A 24,762-nucleotide genomic window follows, 5' to 3' on the forward strand; every position below is an offset into this window, starting at 1 on the left:
GTCGACAAAAAAACCTCAGTTCCAACTCACGCTTCAAAAATCGTCGGCAATATTGCGCTTTCTGTAGGGAGGATTCCATCATGCTGCCTCACTGGCAAAAGTCTCACAAATTACCATGGTTCAAACTAATAACGTACAAATACCAAATATCAGGGAGTAAAGGATTCGCCCAATCTATAAAACCAAAAGAAACTAAAATCAAGGGTTTCTTGCAAGTTCTACCGAGGGTGGAGACCAAGAAGACTGCGATTGGCACTTCAAGTCAATAATTTTTTCTCCATGGTTAGAAGTGGATTTCTTTTTTGTTTTGTTTCAAGTTTGGACCAAGCAGGGCTTTCACGAGGCATGAAATTGATTCTGACAAAAATGCCGTGAAGCCGTGAAATATTGACCAACTGCCCTCATGTCCCTAGAAGCTGGGCTTTATACCATGCATTACTATTATCTTTTTCCGGCGCTGAACTCGGGCCTACGTTTTACGGCACTTGAATTTTACTCTTTCTTCAAATAAATTGAAGAAATGAAACAAGCATGACAAATTTCAACTTGAGTTACTGAGTCCCAGGGCTTCCAAATGTCAAAGCCACTTTTTCTCAAAAGTCGGATTCAATGAGTCTCGAATTCAAGTCATCGATGACAGGCGCCAACTACAACTGCTTTCCCCTAATGTCATCCCATTTAATTTGAAATCTTTGCGGGTTTTACTCAGAAGAGAGCAAAACTGGCAAGCACGATAAACCCTTGAAGTAAAGATTTGTATTTGATCCCCCATCCCCCACCTATATTTCTCACCTTTCGCGCTTCTAATGGACTATTTACGCAAATGATACAGATACTCATTGCCCATTCATTCGACTCCATGCCCCTGTTCATTTACTATTTGATAAAATCGAACTCTGAATTCAACCAGGGGCTGAAAAATAAAAGAAAAAAAAAAGAGGAGACATACTAAACAGATTGTTTTGATAAAACGATGACATGAACATTTTAGCCCTTAACTTCGATGGTGACGACTCGATGAGAACAATCCTTGAAGGCGTCTTCATACTCAGTTTTTCTTTTTATTTTGGTCTTATTATACAAAATTCTATCACTTGTTGTATTTTCGAACAGCCTTGACAAAGACGGGAATCATGCCCCCAGTTTGCACAGCAAACGATCGATGGCCCAACACCATTAATTGGGTTCTTATGCTGCCACTATGACTGGTAATACCAACGATGTCTTCATCGTCCAGAGTGAACAATTGCTGTAGTGCAACATTCATCCTCATGGCTTGTTCATCAACGGTTTCTCTATAATCGTCTTGATACAACTCATCTTCCTCAACCAACTCCTTCTCAATTTCAAAGCCTTTCGCGCGAAATCTCTTTTCTATAATCGATCGAGTCGATCTCTTGTCGCAGGTGTGAACCCCCATTGTTTCTCTCCAGTTTTCTTGAATTATAGCAGGGTGTTTGGTCAAGTTCACGATTGGATTCCACGTATAGTATAAGGTATCAATTGCCCTCGACAATGGCGAAACATACAATTTCTTTGGAGCAATCAACCTAGGGTCCAGCTGAGCGTTGTTGGCCAACTCGCGGGCAACTAGTTTGCTATTCAGTTTAGCTAGTTCGACGCTTGCCTCGGTCAAGTTTGCATCTGGCCCCCATGTCATTTCGTCATCGCCATTCAATTTCGACCAATGCTGATTCCACGCGTCATCTCCGTATTTCAAATGGGCCACATTGTGGTATCCCGTGTAGTGACGCGACAAGTAAAGGATCTTGTACTTGGTATCGGGTGCGGAGGAAGATTGCTGGTTCAAGCGATTCAACTTGGCGATGATGTCATCCCACGAGCCAATCTTGCCGAAATTTTCATCGAGATAATTGAATGTTGTTTCGTCTGTCTGGGGGTCCGACTGCTTGAACACACCTGGCACGATGCTAAACTCCCAATAGCTTGGCTGCTGTTGTTGATATTGCGCGAGTTTTGCCAGGTAAGCGTCTCGAAACTGGCTCTTGATCTGCGAATCGAGGATATCCAACGTGTTGGGAGACGGCGACATTTTTGCTAGCCCGGAGAATACAAGTTGGTTGAGTTGGTAAAACACTTGAGCTATTCTCATAAGACAGAACACCCACACCTGCTTCCCTGGTCAAAAAACGGGGAGAAACGACAACAATCTCTTTAATTCAAAAAATTTCACAGTCACGGGGCAAAGTGAGCAGCTTTTTTGTTGATTTTTTTTTTCGCAGCCAACTGATTGAAATGGCCCTGAAGAAACAGGTATCGTTGGCACAACGATACCTGTAACTGTTACAAATCGAGACAGTGTGACTCGGACTAGGAGTTATCAGTGTCAAGTGACGTCTCCGATGAGCTGGTCGCCTCGAGGGGAAAGAAGGGGGGGAGGGAGAGAAATGCTTCGCTCCCGTGGTGGACAGGAGGGCTTCAGCCAAATTGCGGGTTTCTTAAATGGCCACTTCTAACATAATCTGTTTCTTTACGTCCTGGCCTATGAACGGCTCCCTCGCTATATACATCTTGCTGCTCTTGTTCACATGAATGGCTGTTATCTGAGTAGCGGTATTGGTGGTGGTGCTGGCGGTGTGTACTTTGGCCCAATGTTCACACGCATTATCAACAACGACAAAATCAACGACTTTCATGACAGTAGGGGGAAAAAAAAAGTTACAACTAATAGATAGATATAAAGTCGACAAGAACAAACCAAACCATTGAGAACAACCACGGGGAACCTCCACAAATACTTATTCAAGTGATCAAAAGTCTATAATTGCAATAGGTTGGTTATCTGCTTTTTTTTTTTTTTTTTTTGTTGAAAATTAACCAGATTCATTTACCAAACTAGCACCCTTTCTTTGGTAGCCAGGAACCAGTTGACCAACATTTACTTGCGTTTGCCACAGAAATTGAAGAAAAAGTCGAAAGAAACATGAACAATTTCAACGACGATTTGTATCCCTTGGCTCTCCTTATGGATGAGTTGAAGCACGACGATGTGTCGAATAGAGTCGAAGCAATGCAGAAATTGGATACAATTGCAATTGCCTTGGGGCCGGAGAGAACACGCAAGGAGTTGTTGCCATTTTTGAATGACGTTGCTCAGGACGACGAGGAGGAAGTCTTTGCCGTGTTGGGTACTAAGTTGGGCGACTTTATCCCCTTGATTGGAGGCCACGACCATTGCGAGCCCTTGATTTCCATATTGACAATTTTGGCATCGATGGAAGAGCCTTTGGTTAGAGACAAGGCTATCGACTCGTTGAACAAGGTCAGTTTGGAGTTGACTCAGGAAGAAATAAACAAGATCTTTCTCAGCTTAATCACGAACTTGACCCAGGGCAACTGGTTTCTGAAAAAGATTGCCTCGTGCGGTCTATATAAAGCAGTCATTATTCGAGTCAATGCTGAAGCGAGAAAAGACTTGTTGAAAATGTACTTGAAGCTTGTCACTGACGACTACCCCATGGTGAGAAGAAGCGCTGCTACAAATTTACCGCATTTGATTGACTTGTTGACGCAATTCACCGAAACCTCTCCCAATGACGTCAACAAAGTCAACAACGAAGATTGGGAAATCATCTCCAAAATGTTTCAGCATTTAATCAATGATGATCAGGATTCAGTTAAATTCCTTAGTGTCGACGTATTAATCTCGATTCTAGAGTTTTTCCAAAAGATTCACGAGTATAGCTTCAATTCAGATTTCTTATCCAGCGCATTAAAATTAATCAAGGACGAAAGTTGGAGAGTTAGGTATACTGCTGCTGATAGATTTAGCAAGATTGCCACGAACTTTGCCCCCAATGAACAGGATTTGTTTCAGTTGATTGATCCTTTTATCGCACTAATGAAGGATCACGAGGCCGAAGTGAGAAAAGCGATCGCGACGCAGTTGCCTTCATTTTGTGAATTGTTGACCAAATATCCACCTACTAAAGCAACAATCTTGAACAAGATCATACCAGTGGTGAATGAATTGAGTCAAGACTCAAATCATGGAGTTCGAGCATCGTTGGCATCAACCATTACCGAATTATCACCCATATTGGAGAGGCAAAACACCATTGAAAAATTGTTGCCCATTTTCCTCACCATGTTAAAAGACGATGAGCCGGAAGTGAGGCTCAACATCATATCCAATTTGTCAGTGGTGAATGAAACCATTGGCATTAATTTACTATCCACCAATTTACTTCCCGCCATCACCGAGTTGGCTCAAGATCACAAGTGGAGAGTAAGATTAGCAATCATTGAATACATCCCCAAATTAGCCGACCAACTCGGCGAATCCTTTTTCAATGATGAGCTCTTGTCATTATGCATGTCATGGTTATGGGATCCAGTATTCGCGATAAGAGAAGCAGCAGTCAATAATTTAAAAAATCTCACCGTCATTTTCGGATCTCAATGGGCAACGCTGGAAATCCTAAGCAGATTGCTCAACCAAGATGACAAGATTGACGAGGACGACAAGATTGATTACTCCAACTTTATCATCAGAATCACGTGCCTTTTCGCAATAACAAGTTTGATACCTGTTATTGACCACAATATACTAATTGAGAAAGTTCTCCCCTTTATCAACAGCTTAATCACAGACTCGGTGCCCAACATCAGATTCAACGTGGCCAAGTCCTATCTCACTTTGGTGGAATCGTTGGCTAAAAATGAACAGGCAATTGCAAACCCCGAAGAGTTGAAGAAGCTTGTTAACTTGCAAGTGCTTTCCAATTTAGAAAAATTAGAATCGGATGAAGACGTAGATGTGAGATTCTATTCAACAAAGAGTATTCAGGGAATAAATGAGATTTTGGCATGAATAGCAGAAGCTAAAAAAGAAAACAAGAAAAAAACTTTGTTGAATTAACGCCGGTACGAAAAAGATTTATATAAATTATCCACACTTGTTTCAATCACTTTAGCTTTTATAATAAGACAAACCAAACTTGCAAAACCAAAAAAAAAAAACCACAAAAGAACAATTAGCCTCTATACAAAATGAAACAAAAGGGGCTTCTTCTCCTATTGCTCAAGCTGTTGTTGCTTCTTTTCCAACTTGTCGAAATCAAAATCAAACGACGCGCCACAACCACACGCAGTGCTAGTATATGGACTATCGACAATCTTGAACTGGCTCCCAATTAACTCCTTGGTGTAGTCCAACTTGGAATCCTGCAAGATCATCAAACTCGACTCGTCCAAAACAATGCGTGCCTTAGCTCCATCACTGCCGCATCTCTCAAACACGTAAACCTCGTGCGGATCGTCGACTTCAGCGAGATACGCGTCCAAGTCAATCAAGTTCAAATTGTACTGGAAGCCATGACATCCCCCGCTCTCGACTTGGATCTGCAATGCTGAATCGTGCGCGTTGCCAGCGTGAATCTCGTTCAATTTCGCTAACGCCCGCGGCGTTATCGCGATAGCTTTGGATGTTGCGCCGTGCGTTAGCCTCGTGGCGTTGAAATCGTCCGCTTCCGTCGTCTTCATCGGCAGCTCCACCAGCAGGGTATCATTCTTCTTCTCGGGGCGCTGTTCCGAAGGAAATGCAAATGCTGAAGGCTTGAGAGTCCGCGGCTCGGATGGACCTCGTGTTGCAGTGGCGTTGAACCGGCGCAGTCTAAGCAACGCGGGAACGAGCGTTCCTCCTGCTCTTGTTGTTCTCGTTGTTAGTGCTATTGTTGACTTTGTAAGTGACAGAGTTATCATCTTGATGGATATCATCCGTAACGTCATGGTTGCTTACCAATACCGTTTGCACCGGATCTCAAGTGGTTATCTCTCCCTCTCTTTTCTTTGTCTTTTCCTTCCTGGTATGAGAATATTCAGAATGAGTTCAAATTGCACGACCTGTGTGTCGGAAAAACGAGGAGTGGTAATGACGCGACACATACATACATATATGTACCATGACGTCACGCCGAGTATCCTATACCAACCACTGCGTGTGTTGCTTAAGCTTTGGCCCTGGCGATAGCGGATGGCTGACAGGTGAGAATTAAGAGTTTAGAGTTGACAGATGAGAGTTGACCTTATAGATCAAACGAATGCATCTATTGCAATGTTCTTATGACTATGTAGAATGGACTACCGGACCTCATCATTTCATCTCCCCTGTCTCTTTTTTTTTTTTTTTCCTTTTTTTTTTTTGTTTTTTACTTGTAATTATCGTCAGAAACCCTCCACGAATCAATCAACTGCAAATGCTTCCAATCCTTCTTGTCACCCTCCATACCCCATGAAAAGTATCTGAAATAATAGAAAGTGAACGCAACCAAAAAGTACAACACCAAGTATATTCCAACGTAGACCAATTTACTAGTTGCAGAAGCCCTGGGTCTGTTGAAGATGGAAGCAAACGCATCGACTTCGTAGCAAAACACCATCATGGCAAAGTAAAGCGCGGGCACATAATGATGCACGTAGGTGACTCTGCCCATAATGACAAAGGGAGTGAAATGTAATCCCCATCCAAGCATGGGGTAGATTCCTCCCATGATGAATTTTTGCAACTTGGAGCCTTCGTTGGCAGGGAAATCGGTAAATTGTCTTTGCCATCTGACAATATAGTAAAGCGTGATAAAGGCAAATGCAAGGACACCAATTGTCGACGTCCAAGTTGTAGCTGGAGAGCCAATCATAAAGTATTTGGGCTTGTCGGGACCCCAGCCGCACATCCTGATACCAACATTCAAAGTTGGCCATTGCCAGAACGAAGAGGCCAAGTCATCCTGCTTATCGGGGTCGGGCAACAAGGCGTTATTGGTGGCCATCATTGCCAAGTTGAGCTGGATGAAATCACGAATGAATCTAGTCTTGGGCAATTTGAAATCCTTGGGAGCGGGAGGTAAAATCTCGTTTCGGTTATTTTCAAGGTTCCACCAAGTTCTCTTGTCCTTTTTAAAAGGACTCTTGTAGCATACAACTTCGCCCTGTCTGAAACCCCATTGCGGTAAAGTGTTTCCGGAAACTCCCAAATAGCACCCCAAGACTTCGTTTTTCAACCTAAACGAGGTGGTCAATGGATGCAAGCGCATCTTGTCTTCCGTACCTTGCTGGTCAACAATCTCCACAATCCAGTTATCCTTGGCATCGCCAATGGTCAAGTTACCGTAACAAGCAACCTCGTATTCGCTTTTCGAAACGGGAGCAGCGATTTCGTGGGTGTGCAAGTTTCTTCCCGTTTGAGGGTGCATCAATCTAACGTGCATGCCGTCGATGATGTACTCAATATCAGTCTTGTTGCCACTAGGGTCGTAGTATGGCTGTGGTCTGGCTCTTTGGAAAACCCAATTGTTGTTGGAGTCCTTGTGGCCATAGGTGGTGACCTGTTGTTGTTTCGAGCCTTCGGGGAAAGCTTGCACGTGCGAGTGGAGAAGACCTCCCGATAACCCTTGACTTTTCAAAGTGACGACGGAGTGGACAATCGAAACTTCTCTAGGGCCACCGCCAACGTCAGAGTTGAGCAAGTTGGCTTGGAACAAAGACGACATGTTGGCATCCCCCGTGCCCGACTTGTACAACAAGTCGAAATGGATCTTAAAGCAAAGCAAAAAGATTGCAATAGGAACAAAGATCAACCCAATTGTTCTAGCTGCCCAATGACCAGCATATTTTCTCCAAGAGATAGACCTGTCTCTCAACTTGTTGACAAGGTCGACAACTGTATAGATTCCAACCAAAGTTGTAACAAACAAACCAACCATTTTAACCGAACACACACACCCGATGGAAACACCAGTCAACAACAACCACTTCCACCATTTTCTTCCAAACTCTTGCTCTTTGGTGTTGAAATTGTGGTACCTGCTGAAACAGAAAACAGTGGAAACCGTGAAAAACAACAACATTGAGTCCAACAAGATGAATTTACCCAAGGTCACGTAGGAGGATTCCAAAGTGACCATCAAGGTGAACAACCACGTTGTCCAAACCGAGAATCCAATCTCCTTCATGGTGAAATATGCAAAAGGCACACACAATGCCGAGAATGTGGCATTGAACAATCTCATCTTGGTGTAGTCAATGTACTCCGGGTATGCTTCTCCACTGGGGAAGTCCCACGAGCCGTTGTAGCCGGCAATATAACCAGAGAGACCCACCAACATCTTGCCCAAGGGTGGATGGACATCGTGGTAAAACTCGTGCCTCAAGTAGTAGGAGCCAAACTTGCCAAAATGCGCTTCATCCCAAACCACGCTTGAGTTGACCGAGATTCGGTAAAACCTGACAAAGAATGATAGCAAAGTGAAGAAAAGGGGTGCCAATATCGACTCCAATTTCTGCAACGACTCGGCGGTCTCCCTGGCTTCATCGTATTGCGTTCTTTTCGTAAGCTCTATTTCGTCATTATCGTCGTCATCGTCGTCGTCATCATTATCGTTGTTGTTTTTATTCTTCTTGTTTAATCCACGGTCGGAGTATTTCTCACCAATCGAGGGAATTGCTTTGGATTTAGTGGTCCTGGCTTTGGTCTCATGTGCTTCTGCAGACGACGCCATGATGAATTGAACGAGCAAAAGCCTCTTTCTTCAAAAAAAAAAAAAGGGAAAACAAGTGCCTCTTCAGCCAAAGTCTGGAAAGGCGACGAAAGAAGGAATGAAAGAAAGAAACAAAAAAGATGCTTCTTGACTGTGTGTATAGTCCCTTTGGCCTTGTTGTTTACTGAAATAGAAAAAAAAAAAACTCGTTGGTGTGTCCTTAAAATTTCAGTCGTGGCAGAAAAATAATCGATCAACCACCAGACGGAAAGAAAACTGAAAAACTGCTATATACCAGCACCCAGCGATCAAACGCCAACGCCAATGCCTGCGCCAGCTCCCGCGCCTACTGGTACTCACCGGGAGATTCGCGAGCACAGACAATAGGGTCTCCGGCCTCGGTGGGACTGAAACTCAAGCGGGGGGCGAGCCACATTAACAAACAAGACACGTCAGTATCAGAAGAGTATTTTTTGATGTATCACCACCCAGTTCCTCCTTGAATAAATCTCCCACTGTTAACGCCTACTCTGGTGGTGGTGCTAATGTTAGTGTCGACGCTACCAAGTGCATCCGGGCTTTTCCCGTGCACGTGCTTCCGAGCTCTTCCGAGACTACGCCGCACTCGGCGCTCGCTACGGGGACAGGCAATAAGAAGAAGAAGAAGAAGAACGCGTTTAACTCGATACTTGACTCTGGAGTCAGAACAAACCTCTTTTCATATAACATCTTTTTTTTTTTCAACTGTGTCTTTCTTTTTCTTTTTCAATGTATCAAACATACAAAAAAAAAACAACAGCCTACCTTAAAATTGCAAAAAAAAAAACTCTCTCTCAAGAGGCTTTTCTTCACAATTTTGTAGCTAGTTATTTGCTACCAGAGACCTTGGCAACGTGTTGCAACAAGTCCACAACACGGGTGGAGTAACCAAACTCGTTGTCGTACCATGAAACCAACTTGACAAAAGTTGGGCTCAACAAGATACCAGCCTTTTCGTCAAAGATGGACGAGTATGAAGAGCCCAAGAAATCGGTCGAGACAACAGCGTCTTCGGTGTAGCCCATAATTCCCTTCATCGAGGTTTCGGAAGCCTTCTTGATGGCCTTGGCAATCTCTTCGTAGGTGGTGGCCTTCTTCAATCTGACAGTCAAGTCGACAACCGAGACGTCAACAGTGGGGACTCTCAAGGACATACCAGTCAACTTGCCGTTCAAGTCTGGGATAACCTTACCGACAGCCTTGGCGGCACCGGTGGAGGATGGGATAATGTTGCCGGAAGCGGTTCTTCCGCCTCTCCAGTCCTTGTGGGATGGACCGTCCACAGTCTTTTGGGTGGCAGTCATGGAGTGGACGGTGGTCATCAAACCTTCCTCGATGCCGAAATTGTCGTCGACAATCTTGGCCAATGGAGCCAAACAGTTGGTAGTGCACGAAGCATTGGAGATAATGTCCAAGTCTGGAGTGTACTTGTCTTCATTGACACCAACAACAAACATTGGAGCATCGGCAGAAGGAGCAGTAATGATAACCTTCTTGGCGCCGGCTTCAATGTGCTTCTTGGCACCTTCAATCTTGGTAAAGACTCCAGTAGACTCGATAACGTACTCAACGCCCGACTTGCCCCAAGGAATCTCGGCTGGGTCCTTGTATTGGAAAACCTTGATGCTGTGGCCGTCAATAATCAAATTGTCGCCCTCGGCCTTAACGTCACCTTGGTAGGCACCGTGGGTGGAGTCGTACTTGAACATGTAAGCAGCATAGTCGGGTGCAATAAAAGGATCGTTGATGGCAACAACGTCAATGTCCTTTCTTTGCAAAGCAACCCTCAAGACCAAACGTCCAATTCTTCCGAAACCGTTAATACCAATCTTAATAGCCATTTTCTGTTAAATCTTTTATTAGTATATATTTCTTTCAACAAGAGACAATTGAAAAATGGAGATCAAAAAAAATCAAAAAATCAAAATCCAAAAGTCAATTGAATTTCCCGAGAGGTTAAAAAAAAAAAACTGGTGGACATTCAAGGAGCTTCTTATAATGTTTGCAAAAGTAAACGGGGGTAGTATGGAGCTATGGAGCATGGAGTCAATGGAGTGCAACTATGATTGGCTTGCCATTTTGTATTGAAGTACACGTCATTTTTTTCTATTTCTGTCCAAAGGCTGCTTCTTGTTAACCTCCGGGGTATTCCTGTCCATCCCACCAAAAAAAGGCCATTGTGCAGTACTGTGCCAGAGACCGCTCCGTTAATAATATCAACGAGGGAGAGAGTATTCGGGCGAGAGAGAAGCACCACATGCGACCAAAATTTCACTCGGGCCTTTCTGGCACGAAACAATGATTTCTTTTTTTTTTTTTGGTTTGTTGGTTGGTTTGAGCTCAGCTTGCGTTGCTCTCACATGTGGAGAGTAAGGTGATATCTGGTATATGCGATGAGTGACTGACTCTCTGCTAAATAGCTCGGTTTATGTCTATTTCCTGGCACTCGCGTTCGCTCGGGACCAATCCGGTTGTTGTTAATTTTCAATGACCAGCAGGGCCGGTTCTAGACCCCCCCTCCCCCTTTGTCTTTTTCCGTCTAGCTTACTCGGGCTGATCTGAGGATGTACATCTATTTTTGTTCGCACAGCTTTCTGTCGACGGGAGCGAGACCGGCCAATTGGAGGTGCATTTTTGTTGTTTCTGACCTTGAGTTTGCAGCTCTATGAGTTTGCAGCGGCTAGCCGTGAAGGGAAGGATGGGGGCGGGTTCCACGGCTTTGGTCGGCTCGGGCTATGTTTTTACCCCAGAGAGAGAGAGAGAGCGGAGTGTAGTGGGGGGGGAAAAATATGTCCACGTCACGTGCTTTGGCATGGAGGTTGTCTCTTTCCGGGTTCCCCCTGGCCTCTATTCACAAGACACTTGTCGCAGCCAACCTTGTACCGGGGTGAGAGCTGTAGACAGTCAGGGTCTTGCCCTTGATATGCATTGTCCATGGACCAACTAATACTTACAAGAAAGTCGGCGGGGGTTTTTCCATCGAAATTAGAGCGGTGGTGCTTCTTGGTTGTTGTTTTTATTTGTCTTTTCTTTCCAGCAGCAGCAGCCTCAAGCAGAGGGTCCGAGGCATGCATTTATCGTACAGAAGAGACTCGAGAGGAAAGAGAGTGGCATTGGCTTCCAGTGCGTGCGGTCTGTTGAAAACAGAGAGGCTTGTTAACTTATCTCGCCCTCGCCCGATACATCCTGGGCCAAACTCTTCCTTCCTCGCTTTGTAGAAGCAATTTTAACGAGGATCAAGTGGTCCGCCACTCAACTGAACTTGAGCCTCGTCCTGCACTTAACCTGTAGAACTCCGTCTGAGACAGCCAACAGCATCGAGGAGAAAACAACCCCATTAATCATCAACTACCATCTTGCTTTTTTTCCATCCCTGTCTAGCTTATGTCAGCGTATTATAATTGCTGCGAACATCGACAAGCGGGTATAAAAGCTCGACAAATACAACACCAGCATCTCCCTCAAGAAAAATAGACACCGGGAAAGGTGTCGGAAATACGTCAAACGCAATGGCCTACAGGTTGATCAAGTTAAACTCAGGACACACGATTCCATCGGTCGGATTGGGATGCTACGACATTCCAAGGTTGCAAACCAGCAGCATAGTCTACGAAGCTCTCGCTCAGGGCTATCGCTTGCTCGATACTGCTGTGCTCTACCACAATGAAGTCGAAGTGTTGGAGGGAATCCGCGCCTACCTCAAAGACCACCCCGAAGTGAAACGATCCGAGATATTCTACACCACCAAGCTCTGGAACAACCAATTGGGGAAAGAAGCCACCCGCCGCGCAATCGACACCATGATGGAGCAGGTGGGCGACTTGGGCTACATCGACATGTTGTTGATCCACTCGCCTTTACCTGGCAAGGAGCGCCGGTTGGAGAGTTACGAAGTCATGCAGGAGGCAGTAGCGCAGGGCAAAATCAAAAACATTGGCGTTTCAAACTACGGCAAGCACCACATTGAGGAATTGTTCAACTGGCCCAAGTTGAAGTACCCTCCTGCGGTGAACCAAATCGAGATCAGTCCCTGGTGCATGCGCCAGGAACTAGCACAATGGTGCTTGAGCAAAGGCATCCAAGTCGAAGCCTATGCGCCACTTACGCACGGATACAAATTGGAATCCTCGACTCCCGAGTTCAAGAAAATCATGCAAAAGTACAACAAGTCCGCTGCCCAGATTTTGATCAAATGGTCCTTGGAAAAAGGCTATATCCCCTTGCCAAAGACAAAGACGCCGTCAAGGTTGAAGTCGAACATCTCCGTCAATGATTTCGAGTTGACTCCGGAGGAAATGGAGGTGATTGACCAGCCCGGTGCTTACGAGCCGACTGACTGGGAGTGTACAGATGCCCCGTAGATGTTTATACATACCTTTTGACGCTCTGTATGAATATTGTTGACTTCAAAAGACGACGAGCTTTGAAGTGCTCACTTCCTTCTGCGCCCCCTTCTCCCCCCCCTCTCTCCCTCTTTTTTTCAAAAATTGCAAAAATTTTGGGGGATCCTGCTTAGTGTGGGAACAAGGCCGACATTTTTTTTTCATCCTGATATGACTAGATAATTCAAGAATCGGTAGTCGCGAAATGCCCAGAACGCTTAAAAAAAAGATGTTGTGTTGTTTCTGTCTCACTTTCTCCTGGCAATGGTTCGACTCGAATACCGCCCCCCCCCCCCCCCCCACCCCCTAACCAACTTTAAACTAACATAAATCTAGCAGGTTCCTTTCCACAATAACCAAGTCGCAATTTTTTTTTTTTTGTTTTTTTTTTTTTTTTGCTTTGTTGAATCTCGTAATTGAAGCCCCTTAACGTTAAAAAATAATACGCCCGATTGGGGGCTATTCCGCTATTTCGCAATTTTGCTACATTTTGCTATATTGAGCACAAGATATACAATGTCGCAACCCTTGAACCGTTTAAAAGGTTGTAAATAAAATAGGAAGAAGATGTACTTCGCTAATGGCCCGGTATGGTTTCCATGCAAAAAGCGAGTCTGGAACAACGTCAAGCTACGAACCAAGTGGGTGTTCTTGTCGTCCTCTATTTGGAATTTTGAAGCGTGTACATGATGGGCACGAACAATGCTCATTCGGGGCTTCTTGTTTTTCTTGCTGCTGCTGCTGTTGTTGTTGTTGTTGTTGTTGTTGTTGGTTTGAAGCCGGTTGCATATCCTGCTTGCTACCGGCATTTGCGTCGTAAGAAATCAGTGGCCAAGAGTTTCGACATGTTTAGCTATAAACTATGAACTAGCCAAATGCAGTTGGAAATGGGCTGTTGTTTCCTAGGGGTGGGAAGAAAAGGGAGTCGTGAGCAACGCAGAAAGAGAATTACTATCCTCGAGCAAAATCACCGCGCTGCACTTGTTCGATTTACCAAATCAACCAGCAACCTTCAAGAGGGAGGGAAAAAGATGCGGTCAAAAGCTCATATCCTTTTTGTTTGTTTTTTTCGCTGTTGGTATGTCAATTGCCACTTGACGTACACCATGTTGAATAACCTTTTGCAAGATTGGCGAAGTTGCTTCTCCTTCACCTTGGTGCTCTCCTGGTTCAGCTCATGCTCCCCGGCGAATGTGCCAATGCGCAAAAAAAAGAGCCCGTAACACAAAACAAGTTTTTTTTTTTTGGGGGGGGGGGGGGTAATTGAAAACAAGAAGCAATGCCCTGGCGAGCAATGTAACCGGCTCTCTTCTGCCAAATTGCAAAAAAAATCAAAAAAGAAAGAACACCGCCTTGCAGCGGTTAATGGCAATTCCCTGTTACAGCAAATGTTTGTTTGTTTCAATAATGTTGGGAAAATCGGCGACAAGTTTCCAACGCATATAACCTGTTGAGAGCTAGTGCAAAAGCGGTTCCAAATCCCAGCTTTCTACATCTTTAGCCGCACCTCCTGGCAAATTAAAATACTAAAAAAATAAAAAAAAATTAAAAAACCACGCTAACTTCACCAAAAATCGAGGCTGCGTTTCACGGGTTTTGGGGGTTCTGCTACTACCACAAATGCGTTTGTTCAAGTGTTCAACGCCGGTGGCACACAACAAGCCAGAGAGAGATAGAGAGAAAAAACCCTCAGATCCAATACCATTCAGAACGACAAGAAAAAAAAAAAAAGCTCGCAAAGTTAGTTACCAACCGACCGACATGATACAGCCCAACCGATTACATCTCTATCAAACTTGTATTCAAGCCATCTATAATGAACGAGTGATTTTAACTATTGGAAAAATAAAAAAACAAAATAGAAGAAAATTGTTCTATGTTCATGACCAGCATTAAAAGACGTGAGAACATACCCCGTGGATTTTATTGCTTTTCAGAGAACAGATTGTTCATGAATTGGTCGTAGCCACCAGGTGAGCCATCGAATAGCGACTGGCTAGCGCTAGTGTAGTAGTGTTGTTGATGGCCACCGTGGATCATCTCCAGTTGTTGGTTCAACGAAGATGCACGCGTCGGGGCATTGTTGATGATGAACATCGACGAGTCGGCAGAATGTGCAAAGCTTCCCTCAAAGTCGTCATGTAGAGCTTGGCCTCCACCATCGGCACCGGCAACGACAACGACACTCGTGCCCGCGCCAGCCTCCGGCCCCGTCATTTGTGGTTGTTGCGACACAGCAAAAGTTGGCGACGATAGCGAAGTGCTTAGTCTTCTGGAGTCGATGGAAGGAGCTCGATGGTGCGTGGGCTTGTGCACGTTTCCCTGTCCGTGTCCGTATCCGTGTGTTTGTCCATAACTACCGCTGTTATTTGTTTTTTGGAAAGAAGACGTTGTAGATGAGGACGATCTTTTCAATGTCGGGGCGGGGTTGATCTCGTTTTGTAGCGAGTGGCCTTCGTACTTGTTGCTTAGTGAGGTCATGGATGAGTTTTTGCTGGAAATGAAGCTCTGTTGAGCAAATAGTGATGCTGTCGGCTGTTGTCCAAACAAGATTGGAGGCGAGCTTGAATCCTGGTTGCCATTCGAGGTGTCGCTGTCTAGGTCCGATAATAACCCGTCCAGATGCAGCGGATGGTGCAGGGGTGGGAGGATCTGGTGCGGATAAAACTCCTCGCCCGAGTTTTTTCTTGAACCATCGGGAGAAGGGGGTTCCATTTTTTTGCCCCTTCTCGAAATGTTGGTGTTGATGTGGGAGTTGGTACTGGCGTTGGCATTGTTAGTACTGTTCGAGTTTAAAGACGAGCGTCTCAAAACGGGCGAAAAGTCACTTGCACTAGATCCCTCAAAGTTGTGCTCGGCAAACATCTTTGAAGACGAGTGCATGTTTTTGGTGGTGTCGAAATTGGCGGCGATTCTCGCTCCTTGCTCCCACTCCACTGGCAAGTTGTTTAAAAGGTCCTTTTCCTGGATCAAATACGAAATCACCTGGTTGATGGGCACAACGTCATAGTCGGGCCTAGTCTCGGTTTCCTCGCACTCGCCGTCGTCTTCAATCTCCATTCCTTGGCCTTGCTGGATCACTTGGTCAACCTCGGGCAAGTATGGCCGAGCTAGCTGGATCAACTTTTCAAACAGCTTGGAAAGGATATCGAGTCTCATTTCAAGCAAGTCGATAAACCCGGGAGGGTAGTTTTTCTCCTTGACCCGCTTCTTCTCGGTGAAGACGCAGATCTTGTTGTCCAATAAGCACCGATTACACGGCTTGACTCCGTTACACTTGGTCTTTTTGAGTCGGCAGCTGGCACAAGCGCGACCCACCCTTTTCTTCTTCAAGTGGTTGGCTTGTTGGCTCTCTTGCATTATCCCTCAAAAAAAATGCCCTCTGGTAAATGGTATGTTCCTGACCTTTGTTCTATAACTGGGGAAAAGGAAAGGGAAAAAAAAAATATGATTACGTGAAGTAGCTGCTGCAGCAATTGGGATATAGTGGTCGGTTGCAAATGCAGGGAGGATCGGCTCGTATTCGGACTCTCGAATGGGCCAGGCACTGATTGTTAAACAAAGTGGATAATCTTCCTCCCAAGTAAAAATAAAACCTAATAAATGCAAAAAAAAAAAACAGACGAAAGAGGAGGTGTTCAACCACTGCTCAATTGGTTCGATATTCCAGTTTCAAAGTTGAAAATTTTTTTGACACCACCCCCAAAATTTCTTCCCATTTGATCCGGAGGAGGGAACCAGAGAGAATGCTCAAAGGACTGGTACTCTTTTATATGATTATAAAAAATTGAAAGACCTCTTTTTTTTTAATTTATATTTAACACGTTCTTGAAGGGTTGTTAAATATGGGGGTGGTGGTGTGCATATAGAGGAATTTCTTGCTTCTATCGAGATTTGTGTGGTTCGCTCGAACTGTATAACTGCGAAGTTAGTGATGTGATGTAAATGCTGGAGGGCCCACCGATTTCTCGATGGCATTAAACATCCGGGGCTAATTTGTTTTTTTGATTTAGAGAAAGAGGGCCTGTACAGTTTGTGCCTGTACAGTTTGTGCAGTCTAGATCATACAGCTGTACATATCAAGTGGTTAGCGGTAGTACTACTACTACTGCTGGTGCTACTAATGTACTGGCCATGTCAATACGACTTTTTTTTTGTTTGGTTTAATTGTATGGAATAATGTCGTATAATCACGTCACGCGGGGTTGCCCTGCAAAGTAGAGCTGCTGCTAGCCTATTAATAACTCCTTCTTTGTGCGACATTTTACGAGCAACCGCGAAGGAGATTACAGAAAGTGATCTCTTTCCTCCGCTGGCCGCTTACGTAATTGCCGAAGCAAAAAGACAAAAGAAGAAGGTGGGTTCGGACTTTAATTCCGTGAGGGATTTACCCTCTGTGCAAAAAATGTCTCTCCGAAGTCGCAAAACGGCCGACTTTTCTTTTCCCACATAAGGCTTGCTTTGCTTACTTTTGACATTAGTAAAGCTCTTCTGGTATCCAACCCTCTTGCCAAAAAAGAAAAAAAGTGGTGGTTTTTTTTTTTTTTTTTTTTTGGTTTTTCTTTTAACGCTTGTTGCAGTGGTGGTGGGAGTGAGTATGTTTGTTTACACGGTTCGGTTATAGCAACGAGTGCCCCATGCCGATGGGGGTTTCTCAAGTTGGGGGAAAAGAAAAGACCACGTCTATCTCTTAAAAGACGTGCTTTGATAGAAAAAAAAAGTGAGGTTGATTGGCCTGCATTTACGTTTGCGTTGGCATTTGGCAGATCAGTTGGGTATGGTTGATGAGCAAAACTCCTCAAACGTTGGAATCCTCTAAAGACTTGGGTGGGTTTCCCAAAAAAAAGTGCAAAAGCTCCGGCTACAGTCATTTTTTTCAACAACCAGCTTTTTAACCACGCTCGCAAGGTTAAGATCTCAAACTAATCAGATCCATCAGAAGGGAAGTCGAAGTCACGCGATATGTGGTTAGAAAGAAACCAAGACGGTCTATTTTTTTCTTTTTTTTTTTTCCTGATACCGTCAAGTCTAGCCGGAAATCTATCTCGATTAGTATCAATTCCAAACACGAGCACTTCCACCCCAGGAAAGAAAGAAAGAAAGTAAGAGGAAGAAAGTAAAAGAGGTGTGTGTGTGTGGCTTGCCAGCTGTTGTGTCTTGAAAGCTCCTCGTAACCAGCCCTCCCATGTATGGCGATATCTTGCTGGAGACCTTTTCTTTTCCTCCCTAAGCTAGACGCTGTCTAGCTCTTGATCTTCTGTCACAGCCACCACTACCAAAAAAAAAAAAAAAGGTTGCTATCATGTGGATTTTCATTCTACGTCATGCGGTTCACTAATTACGCCGATGGCATGAGAAGAGCCGCAGAAACTAGGAAAAAGATGTGGGATAACAAGAAGAACCTAGATTTATATATACAAGAATTACATGTAATCCATGGGAATTATGCAGATTGGAATTGACTAAAAGGAATTCTCTCTTTCTCGTTTTTTTTTTTTTGTTTCGTTCATATAGGCGGCTTTTTCTGTATGAGGAGCTTAATGTCCTTGATGTGCGGTGTGTTTGCATGTTCTAGAGCTTCTGCCAACAAAGTCAATATCGAAGAAGAATACAAGTCAACTTTTCTTCGGGTTTAAGCTAGTCAGCGGCTCTGCTCGAGCTTGGGTATGGTTTTCTGTCTCCTCTCCGGTTTTCGCCGTTAAGTCCTAGCTGATATTTGTCGTGGCTTGTCAGAGCTCGTTTTCTATGCTTGTTAGAGCTCGTCGAGTTATACCATTACCTTCCACTATCAACCAAGTTCAAGTCTCGAGCTCTAGCGATGGATATATTCAAGAACTACAACTTGTTCATGTCTAATTATTTGTACCCTTCTGCACCCTGTATTTCATTGGAGTTTAAACAAGCCCCACCTTGTTCCAAAAAAGATTCAGACAAGCATTCTATTTAACAATCCCGTTTCCGCTAGATTCAGCTACGACCGATCGCCAAAGAGGTTAGCGTCTAAGAAAATTTTCACTTGTATGTGTATATATACCCTGAGCTGCGTCATTAGAGGTTATGATACGTAACATCACAGGCTCGTCGACTGCACCTAGTTATCGTGAACAATAGTGGGTGGGGACGACGCCGTTGCCCTGCGCCTGCACACTTACACATCTCTCTCACTCTCTGGTGTACTTTGTTTTTTTTTTCTTTTGTTGTAGTTGCGTTGCTCACCTGATAGACCTGTCAAACTTTTCCCTAGTAAAGTTTTAGACTAATGATTAATGATTATCAACAGAAGATGCGCTGTCTAACAATGTAGGGTTAAGTAGCTCATTGCGCATTGCATATTGCGTTTTCCTTTGTTGCTAAATTTAAGCGCAAAGCTGCACTGTGTGATCATCTCATCGATCCAGATCATCGGATCGGGCTCCGTCAAATTTTCTGTAAAATTTGCAACCGATCGGAAACCCATCGAAAGCACGTAGCATACTGACCACAACGCTTGTACTTGTCTTTGCCTCTAGCTTCGTAAATGCAAGAAAAATAAAAGTTATGAACATCTGCATAAGCGTCGCGGTTGGGGACAGACTTTAGCTCGCGGCATCACTTTTTCCATTTGTATTGCTGGATGTTCTTCTTCTGAAATGAACAACCAGCCAATACAATAACTCTTGTGCTCTCTTGCTGTACTCGACGGAGTTAAAGAATAACCTTGAGACATTGTAAGTTCCTAATGTTGGGGAAAAAAAAAAAGATTATTACCCTTCACAGATGATTGTTTTTGAGGAATCTTTTGGTGGCCCTCAACTTGAGCCGCCAAACGAAAAAAAAAAAATGAAACATAAAAATCAAAAAAAAACCGCAATTTATAAGCTTACTCAATGCTGTTTGTTGCTGACCTTGCCTAGATGTGCCCCAGTGCAAGGGAAGAACGTATTGCAGAGACAGAGAATAAAAGAAAAAGAAAAAAAAAAGAGGACTTCAACCGTGATTGTCTCGAAAGGGGTATTGTCAGATCATTTCCAAAGCAATTATTTTCGAGGCGCGCAAAGAGTTGTCGTATAGTAAAACAGTCATGTCGTCAAAAACGAGTGGAGATCTGCAACGCCAGGGCTGATCGCGACATTCAACCAAGAGTCCAAATTACATAAATTGAAAAACTACGATACTATGAATATGAAGCTGGTTTTGGTGAGACAAAGCTGGGGATATACAATGAGAAGCAGTATCCACTGTTTGGAAAAGGAAAGATACAGGAGTTCAAGGGGCCCCAAAGCTTAGATAAGTTTCAAACAACAAGTACTAAAACAGTATTTTGGCGTTTATAGCTGCGTCAATTAGATTGGGGTTGTTCACCTTGATGATATAGCTATTAGTGTCCAGTCGCGACATATCATAATCCATTTCTGACAAGTCATGTTACCCCTTTCTCATCAGCTTGTTACATTCAAACCGCACCATTTCCGAGGGGACATATTGGTTGCAAATTATGCTCACAAATTCGTCCAGTGTGCTACCATTTGGGTTGGTTTTTATATTGGGCGTCTATGAGCTGCAAGAATGGATCCCGCCAGCACTAGCTAGTTTGATGTATCAACTCTGGTCTTAATCTCAGTGTATTGCAATCGATGGAAAGCTTTGCCCAACTTACTCATCATTTCTTAAAAAAAAGCTTCTACCATCAAAACCTTAGTCAAATTTTGCATTTGGTGGGTGAGCTGAGTCTACCAAAATTTAGTGTTGTTTTCTGTCCAAAAAATATACAAGCAGGACAAGTTACAACAATGAATCCATCAACACTTTCAACGCTTTTCTACCCTAACATAATGGACAAAAAATCTGATCCTCCGTTGATATCGAACCAAACCAAAAATTAAAACAGTATAGAACTGGCTAGGAACTTGGGTAAGGTATATTCAGTGACAGAGGAAAAAAAAAAAAAAAGTGAGACCAGACGGATTCGAACCGCCGACTTTCAGATGATTCCTCTTTCGTTGGAATCTGATGCTCTACCAACTAAACTATGATCCCACTTGTTGCTAACTGGCACCAAAAAAGATACTATAATCTATAATAGCGCTAGCAAAAAAGTTTATCTTGATCGTAGGAAATAGCGAAATGACAGAAGAACAACATCGACCTCCCCGTCAACTCCCCTCCCCTGTGCACTCGAAGAGGAGGTGTTGGCAACATTGATCGGTTCCAATTTGAAAAAATAACTCAGGCGACAGAAGATTAGAAGGTTAAGTTCCTTATCCCTTCTATTTTTCCCCCGCCACACCACGTCTCCCCCCAGGTCTCCGCCGTCTTCCACGCCGCGTCTCCGCCTTGTCTCTCTACCGATCCCAACGAAGCATCCCCCGAAAATTAAGAAAAAAAAAATAGAAAATTTGGTGTTGCAGTGAACTCCAAATTTCAAACACGCCTGACATTCCCTCTTTCTCTGCAAGCAACCATAGGTCCCACCTGCAGTGGTGCCCCCCCCCCCCCCCCCCCGAAGCAAAGGTTGCGCGTGCCCATATACACTTGCCTCCCCCACTTGCATCCCCTCCCCCAAAAAAACATTCTAAGCGGGTGTTAGTATGTTTGTTTGCGCTGACTTTTCTTTTCTTCTTTTGCAAATTTGAAATTTTTTTTTCCTTTTCACCAAGATCACATTTTGACAACCTTCGCTCCTTCGTTGTTCATTGATGACTAGAGCCACCATCAAGTCTGGGACTGCAAATATCCTAAATACAATTATAGGTGCCGGGATATTGGCAATGCCCTATGGGCTCCGCCAAAACGGGTTGCTATTCGGCTCGATCTTGATTGCATGGTCGGCCTGCACTTCGGCCTTTGGTCTTTACTTGCAGAATAAAGTCGCCCGGTACACGGGGCAGCGGGGGTCGGTTTCGTATTTCAGTTTGGCACAGGTCACATACCCGCAGTTGTCGATTGTGTTTGACACTGCTATTCTGATCAAGTGCTTTGGAGTCGGGGTCTCGTATTTAGTGGTGATTGGAGATTTAATGCCCAAGATTATGGAGAGTTTGGAGGTTAGCCCCGATTCGTTTTTGATGGGGAGAAACTTTTGGATCACGGTGATCATGGCCACGGTGGTTGCTCCGCTATCGTTTTTAAAAAAGTTGAGCAGTTTGCGCAACACCAGTATATTGTCACTATTCTCCATTGCCTACTTGATCTGTTTGGTGATTGGCAACTACGCTGCAAGAGCAGCAGCAGAGGGGAACCACTCGGGGACGGTGATTCCAATCCCGGCCAAGCAGACGGACTGGATTGGGCCAATAAGCTGGGAGAGGACTTTGAGTTCCTTCCCCATGTTTGTTTTTTCCTACACCTGTCACCAGAACATGTTTGCCATCATTAACGAATTGCAACCGGACGAGAAGGACGGCTCGCAAACGAGACAGTCAAACTTTATTATTTGGAACGCGTTGCTCACAGCCCTGGCCAGTTACCTCCTCGTTGCCGTTTTCGGATACTTGACATTTGGAAGGCAAGTGAGCGCCGATATCATCACCATGTATTCGCCCAATTCCATAAGTACCTTGATTGGAAACTTGTCGATCGTGATCATGTCGAGTTTGTCGTTCCCATTACAGTGCCACCCTTGCAGAGGCTCAGTTAACCATGTCATCTACTTTATTAAAAAGGGAGTGAAAAACTCCAAGTTGAGAAAAGAGCTCGCGCGTCAAAGACACTATGGGTGTATCGAAGGTGGAGACTTATCGGCTGCTGCTTCAGATGTCGAAAGCTTGAATTCGTTTTCTGGAGCCAATAATTTGGAGTCCTCGATCATTTCCACTACCCCCATGGAAGGTGCCCATGACACGTTGGGGCACGCGCCCATCATTGTTCCCTTAAGCACACGTCGTTTCTACATCATCACCACGGTGATAGTCATACTCGCCTACCTAGTGGCGTTATCGGTCACCTCGTTGGCAATGGTGTTGGCGTTTGTGGGTTCCTTGGGATCCACGTCGATCGCTTTCATTTTACCGGGGTTGTTTGGGTATTTACTCATGAAACCTCTTGAACCGCGCACAAAGCTTAATAATTTAGAGAGATTTTGCAAATACGGTGGATTGGCGTTGGCGATATGGGGGTTTGTCGTCATGGTCACATGCTTAACAGCAACTATTTTCCAGGGGGCTTAATAGAGAGAGAGAGACAGAAACAGCTGATAAAGTATACATATTGAAGAAATGGATGGAGTAAATCGGGGGAGGTTCAAGTTACTTTTCTTTGGTATCAATTGTGCACCTGTGATCAAACATATGTCGTTGGTGGACTTGTAGGTTCATAGTTACTTTCAGAGTACTATAGAATACAATAATCGTTTTTGGTAAAAAGAACTCAAGTCTGGATCTTACTCCGTTCTATAAACTAGATCCAAAGACTCTTGTAATTATTAGAATATCAGTCTGTTCTTGGTACGTCCATCTTGTACGATTCTCTGTTTTCCTCTCTTTCTCGTTACCTCTAATCTCACTCTATTCCTCGTTACGTACGATTCTTTGCTTTAGAAGCTGCTCTCTACCTTCCCAGAAGCAGAACAGTTCTTCAAAATTCAGGTTCTAACGTATTTGTTTGCGCGATTCTGGAAAAAAAAAGAAAACATAAAAAATCATAAAAAAGCACACACTGTTGCGCTTGCAATTCAAAGAGACAGACAGGAACCACATGTCATTTCTAGGAGGAGCATCGACGGCGACTTCTGCATCTAGTGCAGTGACGGGGCAGGAATTGGTCAATGACATAACCGTCAACAATCCTCCCGAGGACTCGATAGAGGATCTTTCGTTCTCGCCGCAACAGGATCTCTTGGCCGTGGCCAGTTGGGACAAAAAAGTGAGAATATACGAGATAGACTCAAACACGGGGAACAATCAGGGCAAGGCGATGTACGAGCATGCGGCCCCCGTGTTTTCGTCAAGGTGGTCGCTGGATGGCACACAGGTGATCAGTGGTGGCGCTGATAATCAGGTGAAAATATTCGACTTGGCATCGCAGCAGCAACAACAGATTGGCCAGCACGATGCCTCGGTGAGGTCAGTGCGTTTTGTCGAGTGTGGGCCTTCGAATACACCGGTAGTGGCAAGCGGCTCGTGGGACAAGACTTTAAAGTACTGGGACATGAGAACGCCGAACCCAGTGACGACGATAACTTTGCCCGAAAGGTGCTACAGCATGGACTCGTCTCAAAAGTTGCTTGTGGTGGGATGCGCAGACAGACACATTAGCATCATCGACTTGAACAACCCGCAGCAGATATTCAAAACGAGCCAGTCGCCGCTCAAGTGGCAGACAAGAACGATTGCATGCTACCCGCAGGCCAACGGGTTTGCAGTGGGCTCCATCGAGGGCCGGTGCGCCATTCAGTACATTAGTGAAAACGAACAGAAGAAATTTGGGTTTTCGTTCAAGTGCCACAGGAAATCCGGGCCCGCGACTACAACCGCTGGCGCCCGCTCAACCTCCAGCTCCAACGAGTCGCAAGCATTCTCGGTCAATGCAATCTCATTCCATCCGCTTTTCGGCACTTTTAGCACGGCTGGTTCAGACGGTACATTTTGCTTTTGGGACAAGGACGCAAAACAGAGGCTAAAGCTGTTTCCCGAGTTGCCAGGCACTATCTCTGCTACTGCTTTCAACAAGACGGGAACGATATTTGCATACGCTGTGAGCTACGATTGGTCGTTAGGGTATATGGGGAACCGACCTGATTACCCCAACTTTATCAAGTTGCACGCCACCAAGGAGGCCGAGATTAAACAGAAGAACAAAAGGTAGCTGAAAACCAACAGTTGAGTTGAATTGAATAGATCCTTTTTTTTTTTTTCTTTTGTAACTTGTTG

At 44.5% G+C, this 24,762-nt stretch overlaps 9 protein-coding genes across 9 annotated transcripts; 4 read left to right on the forward strand and 5 right to left on the reverse strand. All coding sequences in view use genetic code 12, as the record gives it.

Annotated features, from left to right (window-relative positions):
* Window positions 1–1,090: 1,090 nt before the first annotated feature.
* On the reverse strand, window positions 1,091–2,053 carry LODBEIA_P31870 (uncharacterized protein; the record flags this gene model as incomplete). The annotated part of the gene is made up of 1 exon (XM_066973269.1): window positions 1,091–2,053. One exon carries the CDS (start codon window positions 2,051–2,053, stop codon window positions 1,091–1,093), a length of 963 nt encoding a protein of 320 aa, XP_066830125.1.
* Window positions 2,054–2,944: 891 nt separating this feature from the next.
* On the forward strand, window positions 2,945–4,834 carry LODBEIA_P31880 (uncharacterized protein; the record flags this gene model as incomplete). The annotated part of the gene is made up of 1 exon (XM_066973270.1): window positions 2,945–4,834. The coding sequence occupies one exon, from the start codon at window positions 2,945–2,947 to the stop codon at window positions 4,832–4,834; it is 1,890 nt and encodes a 629-aa protein (XP_066830126.1).
* A 203-nt stretch (window positions 4,835–5,037) lies between these two features.
* Window positions 5,038–5,751, reverse strand: LODBEIA_P31890 (uncharacterized protein; the record flags this gene model as incomplete). Its single annotated transcript, XM_066973271.1, has 1 exon — window positions 5,038–5,751. The coding sequence occupies one exon, from the start codon at window positions 5,749–5,751 to the stop codon at window positions 5,038–5,040; it is 714 nt and encodes a 237-aa protein (XP_066830127.1).
* Window positions 5,752–6,170: 419 nt separating this feature from the next.
* LODBEIA_P31900 (uncharacterized protein) lies at window positions 6,171–8,516 on the reverse strand (the record flags this gene model as incomplete). Its single annotated transcript, XM_066973273.1, has 1 exon — window positions 6,171–8,516. One exon carries the CDS (start codon window positions 8,514–8,516, stop codon window positions 6,171–6,173), a length of 2,346 nt encoding a protein of 781 aa, XP_066830128.1.
* An 845-nt stretch (window positions 8,517–9,361) lies between these two features.
* On the reverse strand, window positions 9,362–10,375 carry LODBEIA_P31910 (uncharacterized protein; the record flags this gene model as incomplete). The annotated part of the gene is made up of 1 exon (XM_066973274.1): window positions 9,362–10,375. One exon carries the CDS (start codon window positions 10,373–10,375, stop codon window positions 9,362–9,364), a length of 1,014 nt encoding a protein of 337 aa, XP_066830129.1.
* Window positions 10,376–12,043: 1,668 nt separating this feature from the next.
* Window positions 12,044–12,895, forward strand: LODBEIA_P31920 (uncharacterized protein; the record flags this gene model as incomplete). The annotated part of the gene is made up of 1 exon (XM_066973275.1): window positions 12,044–12,895. One exon carries the CDS (start codon window positions 12,044–12,046, stop codon window positions 12,893–12,895), a length of 852 nt encoding a protein of 283 aa, XP_066830130.1.
* Window positions 12,896–14,839: 1,944 nt separating this feature from the next.
* LODBEIA_P31930 (uncharacterized protein) lies at window positions 14,840–16,276 on the reverse strand (the record flags this gene model as incomplete). The annotated part of the gene is made up of 1 exon (XM_066973276.1): window positions 14,840–16,276. The coding sequence occupies one exon, from the start codon at window positions 16,274–16,276 to the stop codon at window positions 14,840–14,842; it is 1,437 nt and encodes a 478-aa protein (XP_066830131.1).
* Window positions 16,277–21,591: 5,315 nt separating this feature from the next.
* On the forward strand, window positions 21,592–23,061 carry LODBEIA_P31940 (uncharacterized protein; the record flags this gene model as incomplete). Its single annotated transcript, XM_066973277.1, has 1 exon — window positions 21,592–23,061. The coding sequence occupies one exon, from the start codon at window positions 21,592–21,594 to the stop codon at window positions 23,059–23,061; it is 1,470 nt and encodes a 489-aa protein (XP_066830132.1).
* Window positions 23,062–23,587: 526 nt separating this feature from the next.
* On the forward strand, window positions 23,588–24,697 carry LODBEIA_P31950 (uncharacterized protein; the record flags this gene model as incomplete). The annotated part of the gene is made up of 1 exon (XM_066973278.1): window positions 23,588–24,697. The coding sequence occupies one exon, from the start codon at window positions 23,588–23,590 to the stop codon at window positions 24,695–24,697; it is 1,110 nt and encodes a 369-aa protein (XP_066830133.1).
* Window positions 24,698–24,762: the final 65 nt, after the last annotated feature.

The sequence above is a fragment of the Lodderomyces beijingensis genome (genome assembly GCF_963989305.1).
Source record: "Lodderomyces beijingensis strain CBS 14171 genome assembly, chromosome: 4".
In the NCBI taxonomy this organism is placed as follows: domain Eukaryota; kingdom Fungi; phylum Ascomycota; class Pichiomycetes; order Serinales; family Debaryomycetaceae; genus Lodderomyces; species Lodderomyces beijingensis.